Source organism: Prionailurus viverrinus, chromosome B1 (assembly GCF_022837055.1).
Source record: "Prionailurus viverrinus isolate Anna chromosome B1, UM_Priviv_1.0, whole genome shotgun sequence".
NCBI classification, from domain to species: domain Eukaryota; kingdom Metazoa; phylum Chordata; class Mammalia; order Carnivora; family Felidae; genus Prionailurus; species Prionailurus viverrinus.
This window is the reverse complement of record NC_062564.1, coordinates 165,457,258-165,471,363: the sequence shown is the minus strand read 5'-3', so window position 1 is coordinate 165,471,363 and position 14,106 is coordinate 165,457,258. Positions and strand designations below refer to the sequence as shown.

Genomic DNA, 14,106 nt, shown 5'->3' with positions numbered 1-14,106 from the left:
CTCAAAAAGACCAGGAAAAAATACATTTGAACCCAAATGACTTTTGTGATAACAATGATAAATTTTCCTTGCTTTCAGTTGTATGTGATATTATTTATATTAGAGAGACTCATATTGTGCTGTACCATACATGCATAATCCTGTTTAATCTTCAGAACAATTCTATGAAGTAGGTACAATTATTAACACATTTTTCAAATTATGTAATTGAAGCTTTGAATAACTTAACCTTCAATCATACATACATACATAGGTGGCAAGTTAGGATTCAAACCCATGTTGATTCTGCTCAGGAACCCAAGTCCACCTGGAGATGTCTGTCATATCTATGGTTTAGTACTAAGATACAAAAGTATCCAGAAATATTATTTCTGATTTTTTTCTAAGATGAACCGTAAAATTTAAGGCACTGTGGAAAATTGTTGCCTAGAGATTTGTGTACCTCATTTATTTAGCTGGATATATGCAACAACATGATTTTGAACCAAGTTAAATTTTAAATTTAGAATTCCAAGTCTTGCAAACTATGTAATTAAGAGTGCCATTATGATACTCATATGGTGTACTCATAAATGGTATAGAAAGTAGGGAATCACAGAACTTTAAAAATAAAGTTACACTTTGAACTCTAAGCTATCTTGAAATGGTGAATGATAACTTTTGTGCCTTTAAATCTGTAAATTAAGTTCATTTGACCCTTGAAAATACCGTGTTTCTGAGTTTTTTCTCCCTTAGTGTATTTTTGCCTGAAAGAAGAAGCAATCCACAATGTTAATACAATAGGAAAGAAAATTTTATAGCACTAAGGAGATTAAATAATAAAAATCAGGCATATTATAAGCTGCACATTTACAGCCTATGCACAGATAATCCAAAACATTATTTGTACTTGTGCTTTTATGCATAGTTTGAAATGAGTTCTGAATTTCTCAAAACTTTATATGATTATATCTTCAGACATCTTCCCTGTTCTTTGCTAAAACCAGCTATATCTATATTCTCTTTATTCCATCATTATTAGTACCAACTTTTTACTCAGGGTTATTTCCTTATGCCCTCATATATGCTCTTCATTTGAACTATTGTAGCACCTCAGAGCTGTATGGAAATGAAAAAGACTCTTGACAAAATTCTAGAAGAAAAAAGAAAAGGTTGAGAATCTATAATAAAAATGTTAATAGAGAAATATATGACCATATCTTAAATTTTGTGATAATTACTTGAGTTCTCTAGTAGAATTAGCATTGTGTAATCACCTTAACACAATTGCCGATTCCCTAGAAATTTTTTCTGTAGGTGAATTTTTCTTTTTCCCCAGAAATTGATAATTAAGGAAAATATAAAGAGAAATATAATGAGATTCTAATCACTAATTTACTTTTAAGTGGAAAATATGTATGCAGTTTCATAGTGGTCTATCTCAGTATTTGAACAGTGTATAGGCAAAAGAGAAAGTAAGAGACAGTCCTTTGTATTTTCAATTGTATATACTTGTTTATTTTTATATTTGTAGCTATAGTGAAGCTTATTTGCAATTAAAATGCCACAAACATTTATTTTAGGGTAAAATCACACTAGTCACAAAAAAAGTTTTGGAAAATGGTAAGTCTGGAATATTATCAAGTTTAAAACTTAATAAAGTTTATTTTATAAAAATATTTTAAGCCTTTTAAGTTAACATATTTTACTTCGTAATGTATTATCTATTTTCTTAAAATTTTACATGTATCTTTGATCTATAGAAATGTATGTATGTAACTGTTCTTTTGATTACTATGTGTGTGTGTATATATGTATATATATTACATATATATACTGTTTTCATGATAGCCTTTTCATTTTGATATAGAATTATATATAAATATAATAGTAAGTTTTATCTATTTTATACATGAATTAGTATTCTTTATTTTTTGTATAAACCAGTTAGTATAATAGATGTTGCATTTTGTTTTCTTTTAAGTATTTATTTTTCCAGCCCTTAAGTGGTAAAGCTTTGGTTCTTACTTGCTGGTCTGCATGAACCTAACTTTGCAAGGTTGCTATTACTTCCACCCTCGGGACCACTTCTTTTGCCTTGTACTATGCCAATCACTGTTTTTTATATGCTTATTTGCTGTGGCTGCATTATTGTGGATGCTGGCATTCAAATATGAATATTATGAGAGTTCTAATATATTTTCATTTTTATAGCTGTTACCAATTTCTGACTTTTATATTTGGAAAATGTGAGTAACTTAAAAAGTTTAAGAAAACCAGAGCATTGCAGAGGTCATGGATATATGCCATTTTCTCTGTTTCTCCAGTTAAAGGAAAGATTGTTTGTCAGGGACAGTTTTTCAGAAGACTAGTGCTACTTTCTAAGACTACTAGAGGTTCAGTAGAAAATTTAGTTTTCAGAAAGCTATAGGAATATTGGTTCAGAAATAAGAGGGAGAAAAACCCGAGACAATCTGCTTGTTTAAAAAAGTTAAAATAATACTCAGACTCTGGTTAGTATTTTTAAATGTTTACTTTCACATGTATTATCTCATTTGAACTTCACAAAAGCCCATTTCTTATTTTTTATAGAGAGGAAACAGAGATACATATATATTACATGTGCAATGGCATATAACTAGAAAAGTGCAAAACTACTCCCTCCTTCCAACTCCTCTCTGAGTTTCCTGATTTCCTCCCAATATTTGTTTGCATTACATCATGCTGACTTAACTGCAAATTCTTGGATGACTCTATTGGAGCATAATTGAATTACAAATACTTTGTAGTATTTAGAATTACTTAATTGTAGAATTACTACAAAAGAGTAAGATAACCCAGTGTAATATTTATCCACTTACTTACATTTCGTCAAATAGAGGAATAATTTTGCATGGGATACAGAGTATTCCCGCAGAGAAGAGATGTATGGTCAGTATTTTACTCTGGACTTTTCACTGAAGGGGGTGCGGTATCCAGCTTATGCATAACCAGACTTTCTGAGGCCCATGGGGAAGGAATCTTCATCCAGATACTGTTTAGAACCAAACACTGAAAGATTATACTTGAATTTTACATAATTATGAAACATAAATTCAAAGAAATAAGTCATGAATAACCTGTGTAATGGGCTAATACAAGAATGAGTGACATTTGTAGATTTTTTTTTTAATAAGGAACATAATGATGAGTCAGTTATATAATAACAGAGAGGTTTTACAAATGTAGTTTTTCTGGCACTTCTGTAAATTTTGATTGAATACATCTGGGATGGGTACCTGGAATCTATTTTTTTAGAAGTGTCTCACCTGACTCTAGGGCATACTCAAGTTTGAGAACCACTCGATTAGGAGGATCTAGAATGCTTAGTTAAGATCTCTGGGTTTTATCCACTCATGTGTTCCTTAGTCATTCAACAGGTATTTGTTGGGTGTATATTATGTTCTAAGCTCTGAGGTTATAAATATAAATGAGACAGCACGTGCCCTTCAGTAGCAGGAAGTGATTGGCAAGAACTTCTGTGGGAACAGAACAAAGGCATTAAACTCAGCAGTGTAAAGAGGTTTTCAGGAAAGATATTGAAGCTATCTCTCAGCTAGCTCAGGAAGAGCTTATGAGACCACATGAAGAAAAGAAAGACAGGTTTACCCGACAGTATGATTGGTAATGAAGTCTTAAGAATAGCATCCTGATTATAGTGGTTTTGTAGGACTGAAGTGTAGGATGCAAGATGGTTAGTGGATGCAGTGATGTAGGATGGGAGAGATACCTACCAGGGACAGATTGGGAGGTTTTTAATAAGGAATTTGGATTTCATCCTGTAAGTGTGGAGAGCCCATGATAGGCTTTTAATCAAGGTTACTACTTCTTAGAAAATCCATTCCGGTAGCAGTGTGAAGAATGGATTAAAGTGGAGGAGAGACTAGAAACATTTAGAAGCCTGTTTATTGCATAAACCTGGCAAGAAATGAGTATCTGAACAAAGGCAGTGGTGCAGGAGGTGATAGGATCTGGATGAACTTTAAAAAATGAAGTTAGAAGAGATGTAACTTGGCAACACTGAGAAGATGAGAGGTGGGGAGTAAGAGAGGATTGAAGGGTTACTCTGAGAATTTGTAAGCAATAAAAGTTTCAAAACAAACTGTCATTGCAGGGTTAGGGGGAACAGTGGTCATTTTACTTAGCAGTAATTAACATCTTTTATAGTGACTTATGTTTATTTAGTATTTCATACTTGGAGATTATTTTTAGCATCTCCCCATGTGACAAAATTATGTTCAATAATAATTAAATAGAATGAGTTATAATAATAATGGCTGGGGGAAATGCAGGCAATGAAAATATTTTTATTGAACTTTATAACTGTTAGTAAATAAATCATAATGTCAGCATTATAATGGAAAAAAGATAACGGGTTAGTATTTTTTAATCATTTCTAAAGGAAAGTATGTTTTTATGTATTAGTCTTTCACAGTAATGAATATTACAGGTTTAGTTTCTATAAATTTGTCAATAACTGATCTTTGTCAGAATTGATCTTGCATATTGAAGCTCAAAGCAACACTATACAGTCAGATTTATCAATTTATCATCACTCATTTTGACTGAAGAATAGTCTTCAATTTTTAAACCTGGGAAGGTTCCCCTCCCCTCACCAGGCAACTGTTATACAAATAGGGAAATATTCAACATAATGATAAGCATGGCAGTATTTCATAAAATTCCATTTTATAATACATTTCAGAAATTGTCCTCTTGTCTGTGTCTTAGTTCCTTTGGGGATCAAATCTAATGCCTTCACAGTTGAAATATCTTAAATAATACCCAGTCACATACAATGACAATATTGAAGTAACTCATATTCTGTTTCACTGACTTTATAATCACTGTACCATCATTGTTTATTTCTAATCTGTCTAAATATAAGAATGTATTATTGTACCACAGGGAGTTGAAGGCACATTCTGTGCTAAGTGAACTTGATTTCAAATCTCTATGAACTTTTTGAAAGAAACATGTAGTGGAATCCACCTGTTTTAAAGAAGACTATATAATTGGGAGTTGTAATTATTTTTCATGTGAAATGCAATATATATTAAAACATAAGTATTAAAATATGTTCATTTAAATCTTACATATATGCTATTAAAAGGCAACAGTAACTGCAGCAAATGTTTATAACTTAGGCCAACAAACTGTTTTCTTCAGGGAGGAGCATTTTATTACTGACATTGATTATTAATCCGGGGACATGATGATGATAAAAAACCAGATCAAGCTGGGATATTTTTGTTGTTGTTGTTCTGAATTCCTTACAGACCATTCACTCACTTACTGCCTACACTGGAGTTGGGGGGTGGGACAGCACTTTCAATGTCCTTCCCTCAATGCACATGCACAAAGTGGAGACCCAAAAAGCCACTGTTCTCATTCAAAAATAGGGTGATGAAGGTCTGAATTAAATGTGTAGGAGACAGTAGAGATGTAAAGGAAGAGATCTACAGAACTGCATGGATGACTAAATGGAAATAAAGTAAGAAAACTTTGAGCTAGAATGACTCGGAAAATGGTGGTGTATGTTTAACACAAATACAAAGGTTTTTGGAACTGGTCAGTGGAGGAAGACTTTAACCTAAATAATGGTAACATGAGAGAATGATATTTTAACTGTACCGTCTTTACTTTTCACGGTGGAGTCTTGCTGATTGGAATTATATAAATATTAAGAGAGAAACCAAGGAAACCGTAAGAATTTTTAAACAGCTAACACACTGAATTCTATTATTTTAGAAGGATTTGGAGACTTTCAATTTACTACACTTTGTCATTTAAAAATAATTTTGTCTTTAGAAGACTGATCAAGTTAAGATTGATAATTCAGATAAAAATTTGGTTTTCTTATTTAAGGGTAATACAAGGCTATGTAGTATCTTAGGAAAATCACTCATTTCCTTCTGTCAGATTTGTATCAGACAAATTTAGAGTACACTGCCTGATTCTATTTGCAATCTTATTCTTCAAATTCCCATTGGATAGTTTTCATGTTGTGACCCATGAAACTTGAGGGATAAATAAAGTTCATTGGAGTTATCATAGCTATTAATTTAAGTATGACCTTTCCAAAACAAATTATAGATTCTATTTGATGTTAAGCTCTCATTTAAAAAATTTCAGTTGTTGATAGGTATTGTGGATTGCCAGCGTAAGTACAGTCGGTGACCTTTTGCCCTTATTTACTCTATTCCAATCCTAGTGGCCTACTTCCTGTTCCTGGGCACACTCTTACCTCAGGTACTCTACCATGGCTTTTCCTTCTATCTGCAATGCTTTCCCCAGATATCTATATGGCTTGCTTCCTGCCTTCCTTCAGATCTTTGAGCAAATGTCATCTCAGGGAACTCTTTCCTGATCACCCTATTTATGATCACAACTTATATCTCCCATTTCCTCTCTGCCTTCCCTACTTAGTTTTCTCCTTAGCAGCTATCACTATATGACTGTTTGACTCTTTGTTTATTATTTATTTCTCCTTTCCTTCCAGAATGTTAGTTCCATGAAAGTAGGAATTTTGTCTTTCTAGTTGGCTATTAAATGAATCTATTGTACCTAAAACAGTACCAGAAATAAAGTAGATAATTAAATATTTGAAAGAATGAAAAACAGCAGTGAATGAATGAGTAAATGAATGACCCTATGAATGATTGAAAGGATATATGAATAAATATGTAAGAATATTCAATGATGATGGCATCCTGTATTTCTGTGGGGTAGATATGAGGTAATTATAAAACTGACTTTTTTTAAGGTTTTGAGAAATTTTTACTAGTCTTCCTGGGAATATTTAAGCTAAATTGGTGTCTTATTTAACTACAGTAACATGTGGAGTGCTGTAAATTTGAAATCACATACATTTATTACTCTTTAAAAATATTCTCAGACAGTAGGGAAACAATAGCTTTTCAGCATTGATAGGGTTAAGCAATAGAGCAAAAGAGAAATTCTCCTTAATTCTCTTTGATGGTATTATCAAGTATTCCCTTATCAACCCAGTGATTGTTTAAATGCTGGCCAGATTTATTGTGGGATCTCTCTCTCTCTCTCTCTCTCTCTCTCTCTCTCTGGCATATAAATCCCAGAGGTATATGAAGTCCAACTTTCAAATCAGTAGTGACATTTTAGAACCACTTAAATAGGTGACTATACTGGTAGGTTTGGGACTTTTCAGTTCAGTCCTTTTAACTCTTAACTTTTAACTCTGGATGGCTCTGAGCTGCTACTTTTGAGAGTTTCATTACAGTTAATAGATTAGGAGTTTTGAAGAAAGCTTAGAACTTCTCATTGATCACTTTAAGAAGGAGATGCTTTGACTCTTCCAAACCCATCAATCCCACCAACACACACTGTGCAACCCCCCTCATATACCCCTCCCCACCCCACATACATATGTGCACAGACCAGATATGTTGCTACCCAAAGTCTAAAGTATAAATTAGTTTTATTCTACAGCAAGATGATGTTAAATGTGTTAAAGCCACTGGATTTTGACTCCCTTGAGTACCTGCCTGGTTCTGAGTTTTCTTCTCCTTTTTGAGTATGGAGATTACTGTTTATGGTAGGGCAATTCATCTAACAATAACTGCTTCGCCAAAGTCTGCTTTTTTGCATTGAACAAGTACTACTTTTATTTTATTCTATACTGTGTGCTTGTGTTCATCACTTTTACTTAATTAGCTTTATATTCTTTGCATCCTGTAGCATGTTTGCCGGTGGTTTGTTTTCTCTTTAATATTTTGATTGGCTTACAGTATTGTAGATTTTCTCATCTATAGGAAACTGTTTCTGAAAGTATGCACTTTGCACTAAGATTTCCATCCCTATTTCTTTCCAACTTAATGCACTAAGCATCACTTTCAGATTCCTCTGCTTCTAGGAGTCTAACATATTTTCACCTTACGGTTTCTGTTCCTTGATAAATTTTCAAGTATGTATTAAAATATTCACGTTTACAGAATCTATAGCCTTTATCTTGTCCTTTCAGGCAAATATTACAGTTCCTTATTTTTCAACAGCTTCGCAAAGGCTGAAAAATTTGCCTCGTACTTCCCTCAAAGCCAAACAGTTGCTTCAAACTTCATCTACAAAAAGAGGTAACTACGGCCTCTTACTGAGTTTTACATTTCAGCAAATGGTCTAACAGTTAGTTAAATCTCATATCTTTTGGCATACTGAGTCAGTGATGTTTATAGGGCACGTTTTAGTCTTTTTTTTTTTTTTTTAAATAAACTAATGTGGATTTATTCTCTGTTACTCGGATAAATCCAGAAGAAACTGATTTTCTCCAGAGGTATGTATTGGGTTGCTCTACTGAAAGGAATAAATGATATGTAATATTTTCTATTAGAGAATTTATCATGTTTCTTACCAATCTAAAACTGAAGGTCATTGTTTAACTTAATATAGATGAACTAATAAATGCTTAAAATGAACCAAATGCCAGACATTTTGTGTGTAAATTTCTTTCTTCTGACTTTTGGATATACGTATCTATAGGGTGAAATGGGAATGCTTTCACATTAGAAGTTGGTAAATGTTAAATCACAAGTTGTTGCAGTGAACTGATAATGTTTGAACTGTTTATGGGAGTAGTAGCTTTTTTCGAACTGAGAGTTAAAGGTTGGACGCCAAAGCTATCATATTGGTTTGAAGAGATTATTAGATCTATGGGCAGCTAGAAAGAAGTAGAATTGGAGAAATACCGTGGAATTGCATAGACCAGCAGTAATAAAAATGAACAGAATCCTCAGAGGAAATGGGTCATAACAGATACAAGCAGTGGGGATAGTATTTCCCCTGTCCAGAACATGTAGGTTTCCTGACCGCTTCAAAACTCAATAAATAACAAAGATATATGAGGAGGATAAAGTATTAAAGGACATTATGTGGAAAGAGGAGGTTTGAGATTTTATTTGTTAAAGAAAAAGATTTGGTTAATATGGGTATTGAAGTACTGAAATAGATATTTTAGCAAGTTCATTAGTGTGTAAGTGTTTTGGTAATCATTTGGATTAAATATGACTTAAGGAAATCATTTTAGATAATAGAATCTGAAGGAAAGAGAATAGTCAAGTGGAAATGTTGGATACGTGAATATTTGTGTTTTGAATACCAGAAGTTGGTCAGAGCCCTCCAATATAGATGTCTTTTGGTACTGTCAGATATAACCGACTGGATATTATATGTTCTTTTGATAGAAAAGGTGACTTACTAGGAATCATTATAGAAAAGGGTCTTTATAGAAATTATTTGAGGACCTTATGCTTCTTTGTTTTTGAGACTTCTAGATATTTTTGAGTACTTCTGGGGCGTGAGAAATAGGTGAAAACAAGAGCATGAAAGGATTGTGGTATCTAAAACAGCACAAATCATTACTATACCATAATAAAACAGGATTTTAATTTTGTATAAATTTTGTTGTATGTCTCTGTAAGCTGCTTTATAATTTTGAGGGGCATCAGGTAGATTTAAATAATTTTCGGTTTTTACTTAAGGAGTTTTTGCTATTTATTAGGTTAATAAGATCAAAACTTCTGGCCAATTTTGTTTCTTTTTTGCTTTTGCTCGTGGAGGTTATGTATTTTTGTGACTCTAAGCCACCAAACTCTCACCCTCTATGAAAAGATGGACAGGAAAACCCAATCTCATAATTCCTGGTACCTTTACCTACCTAGTTGACTTAGTAAAGGGAAAGTTTGTATGTGTGTGTGTTGGGTTTTGTTGTTTTGTTTCATTTTTTAAAAATTTCTTATTTAACTTAATCCAGACTCATATTTTTTGGTTGGTATTATGGCTTTGGGATGATCATTTTATACTACTAGAAATTCTGAATCAATTGAAAAACAGACACAGATATACAATAGGATTTGAAATATTAGGTTAATAGTGCCTGGCTGGCTCAGTTGGTAGAGCATGAGACTCTTGAGTCTTGAGTACAAGCCCCATGAAAAAAAGAAAATATTAGGTTAATTACTGGAAACGTTGAATCGGAGAATACCTCCTGGATCCAAGGCCAAGTGGATTTTCTAATTTTTCCTCATACCTAGATTTTGAAAAAGAGGAGTCTGCATTGGACTGTGTGGTATTCTCTATAAGAATAGGGATGTGAGGCAGACGGATTCAGATACCGTATGTTCATAGGTACCTTTGGTACATTAAACCTGGACTAAAGACACATGGACTAGATAGTAAATTGTCACATAAATCAATTGTTCCATCATGGTGATGAGCCTATAACATCTTCTAGAAAGTTCGTGTACCTATTTTAAGGACTCACAGGATCATGGGAAGAGGGAGAAGGTGGTTCCCTTAACAATTGGAAATATGATCACTTTGATTTTAATTGTGTTTAGTAGTAGCTGGAGTTTGAATATGGGAAGGGAAGTAAAAGTGTATTGCTTGGCACAAGGAGACACGTCATGAACATTTGTTGAATGAACACAGTCATGCCACTAACTCAAGGAAGCCTGGACACATTCCTCCGCATTTTCTTCTTGCAAGGTTTTTTTGTTTGTTTCTTCAGCCTATTTCTCTCTTTGAAGAAAAGAAAAACTCCATTGTGTATTGTTAAGTCTTCATAGGCATGACTGCTTAAACTGCTTTGACAAAGAGATATTATTCATTCCTCCTGGTTGGGAACACAGCGAAGAGGAAATAAACAAAGTAGAGACTTCACCAAGTCAGAAGGAAAAAGTGAAGACTAGTTAGAAAAAGTGAACGTATAGATCAGGACAAATTCATATGTAGAAACGTACTTTAGAAGGAGAGAGGCAACTAAGGACGGAATGTTGGTTGTCCAGCACTGCTTTAATTCACTATATTTTGAATATTTAAAGTGAAATAAGCAGTGTTTATAAGAGGCCATATTGATAGGCGTTTAAAATGCTGTTATCAGACTATCTGAAAATGGAGAACCTAGGAATTTTGCCATTAACTTGGATCCAAAATCTAAAATTTCTTGTATTCCCTTTTCATCAACTCACAAGTGTTTATTGAATCTGTATCATAAACAAGATGTACTCATTATATGCTTTTCTTCCCCCCGCCTTTCTCATCCTTCTTTACTTTTTTGTCTGTTATAGTTGTAGTCAAAGCCAGCCTCTGCTGTACAGAGTTTTTAGATACAGTTAAAATGATAGGAGTAGCTCCCCTTCCCATGATTTTGCTACATAAAATTGAGAGAATGGGAAGAGAGAGGGTGCAGGGCTCCCTCCAAACATACAAATTCCTGTTAGTCATTTCATGCTATTTTTGGAATGATAATTGAATAGATTTTACTTATATTTAGAGTTGATAAGTTTTTCTGTGATTTTCCAAGATTATATTTTCTTCTTTAGTTATGTCTTGACTACATGTTTTTTTTTGCTGAGAAAACCTAGGTCAGAATTTTCTTTTCTCTGAAATTTGTGCCTTTATTTTTCTCATTAAATATTGACTGCATTTTAGAATATTTAAGTTACAGTCTGATTAACCTCATTATATTTTGATTTCTCCTAGCCCCCAAGTTTATAGGTAAGGCAAAAATGCTGCTACCATGAGAGGAAACACTTTTTTATAATAGTAAAACTATAACTTAGTGCACTTCTTTACTTTCTAGTTTTTCCTCAGGTTATACATTAACCCTTTTAAAATATTTCTCTCCATATTCTGAGATTATAGAACTTTTTGACTTGTCCTTTCATATACTCTAGTACATTTTTCTAAGAACTTAAGATTTATAAATTTAAAAGGATTTCTAATTTACAAATCTGTTTATTTAAATTTGTGCTATTTTAAAGTATAACTCAAATTCAGAAAACCACATAATATATACAGAGTTTAATGAAGTATTATAAGGCAACCCCCTTGTGACCACCATTCATACCAGGAGACTCTAACTTGCTGCTTCAGAAACTGCTTCCAAACACAGTCCTCTCTTGACCCGCTCCCCCAGAGTAGCCTTTCTTCTGAATTTTTATAGCAATCACTTCCTTACTTCTCTGTATGATTTTTATCATCCAGTAATGAAACTGTAGTTTTGCATCTTTAATATATGTCTTTTTAAGTTTCTCTTAATTTATAGTTTTCCTCCAACTCTTTACTCCCCCTTGTTAAGTTCATTTGAAGAAGCCGCTAGGTCATTTGTCCTGGAGATGTGGATGTAGATACACAGGCTGGATTTTGCTGATATCTTTCCATGTCATTTAGCAGATTTTTCTGTATTTCCCATAAATTGGTAATTGGATTTAGATGCTTAACTGGATTCAGTTTTGCTATTTTAGGGCAAGAGGTGTTGCCCTAAGGTGTTGGTGCTGCTTTAGCCACAGGTGCATAAAGAAAGATCGCCTCCTTTTTGTGATATTAGCAGTCATTGATACTTAATGCCGATATCCTTACTTCATTAGGTATTGCAGAATTGGTTTATTTCAATTCTAACATTCCTTTTTTTTTTTTTTTTAATGTATATATAAAGAGAAATTTTTTCTTTGGGCAGTAAGAGAGAATCCTAAGCAGGCCCTGCCCTTAGCACAGCAGTATACTTTCATTAGAAAATTCCGAATAGGGGCGCCTGGGTGGCGCAGTCGGTTAAGCGTCCGACTTCAGCCAGGTCACGATCTCGCGGTCCGGGAGTTCGAGCCCCCGCGTCAGGCCCTGGGCTGATGGCTTGGAGCCTGGAGCCTGTTTCCGATTCTGTGTCTCCCTCTCTCTCTGCCCCTCCCCCGTTCATGCTCTGTCTCTCTCTGTCCCAAAAATAAATAAAAAACGTTGAAAAAAAAATTAAAAAAAAAAAAAGAAAATTCCGAATAAATGCATATTCTTTCTCACTGTTTTACCAGTTACAAAATAAATTGGCAATTTACCATCTTCCAAAGGTGACCAATATTTTTCTTAAGTATTTATCATTATGAACTTACAGATTTAAATATTTTTTATGTGTTTTGATTCATTTTGGATATTTTCCCAACTTTGGTTCTTCAAGTTGGCTCTCAAGTCTTTTTTGACACAGCCCTAGTAGTCTTTGATAAATTCTTGCCAACTGGTATGGCACATTTGTACATGTCCTGCCATAGACCTGTATTTAGTTGTTTTTTTTTACAAACTCCTGATTTCCTTTGGTAGGAAATGGTATTTCAAAACCAAAATTTGAGGGGATATATATATATATATTTTGTTTTGTTTTGTTTTGTTTTTGTTTTTTTAATGTTTATTTTTGAGAGAGAGAGTGCGAGCAGGGGAGGGCCAGAGGAGAGAGGGAGACACAATTCAAAGCAGGCTCCAGGCTCTGAGCTGTCTGCACAGAGCCCAATGAGGGGCTCGAGCTCACAAACCCGTGAAATCATGACCTGAGCTGAAGTCAGACGCTTAACTGACTGAGCCACCCAGGCACCCCCAAAATTTGAGTTTTTAGTTGTACTAATTGCTACTAGCTTGATCATTGTTTCTAGATCTTTTCAGTTACTAGAGCTAATAAATGTATGTGTTTACTTGTGTTTGCATAGTTTTTAAGATTGAATACCTTCATGAGTCCATGCTAATACTTCATATTCAAATTCAGGGCTTAAGGGTAATTACTTAATCTCTTCATTTGCATCTGTATCTTTATCTTGCCCTGAGAATCCTGTCTCTCGTCAACACGTAGAATATCATTCATTCATTCATTCATTCATTTTAGAGAGAGAGCCCACAAGCTGAGGAAAAGGGCAGTAAGAGAGAGAATCCTAAGCAGGCTCTGCCCTTAGCACAGAGCCCCACACGGGGCTCAGTCCCACTACCCTGGGATCATGACCTGAGTCAAAGTCAAGAGTTGGATGTTCAACCAACTGAGCCACCCAGGTGCCCCTAGAATATCTTTTAACAATTTGTTTTATCCTATATTATACACAAAATCTGGGGAAAATAGTAGCATAGTACCGTACAATATGATTACTGAAAATAGTCTATAAAGCCTTTTGCATATGCTCACTCCTTTTTTTTAAATGGCTACACTGTATAACATTATCAAGTTAAATAGTTATTTGTACTCTTTTATGTATCTCATTTAGTCTTAGCTCTACATTTAAATATATATTTGATGCTTACTGCTAGTCTGTACAT

At 33.9% G+C, this 14,106-nt stretch overlaps 1 protein-coding gene across 2 annotated transcripts in view; it reads left to right on the top strand.

Moving 5' to 3' along the window:
- SLAIN2 (SLAIN motif family member 2) overlaps nt 1–14,106 on the top strand; it is a 74,165-nt gene that overhangs the window by 46,915 nt on the left and 13,144 nt on the right. Inside the window, exon 7 of one of the 2 annotated variants that reach the window (XM_047856038.1) lies at nt 8,049–8,126. The exons of the other annotated variant lie outside the window; for it this stretch is intronic. Within the exon in view, the coding sequence (XP_047711994.1) occupies nt 8,049–8,126 (78 nt within the window). The remainder of the gene's footprint in view (nt 1–8,048; nt 8,127–14,106) is intronic. 2 annotated transcript variants of the gene reach the window in all.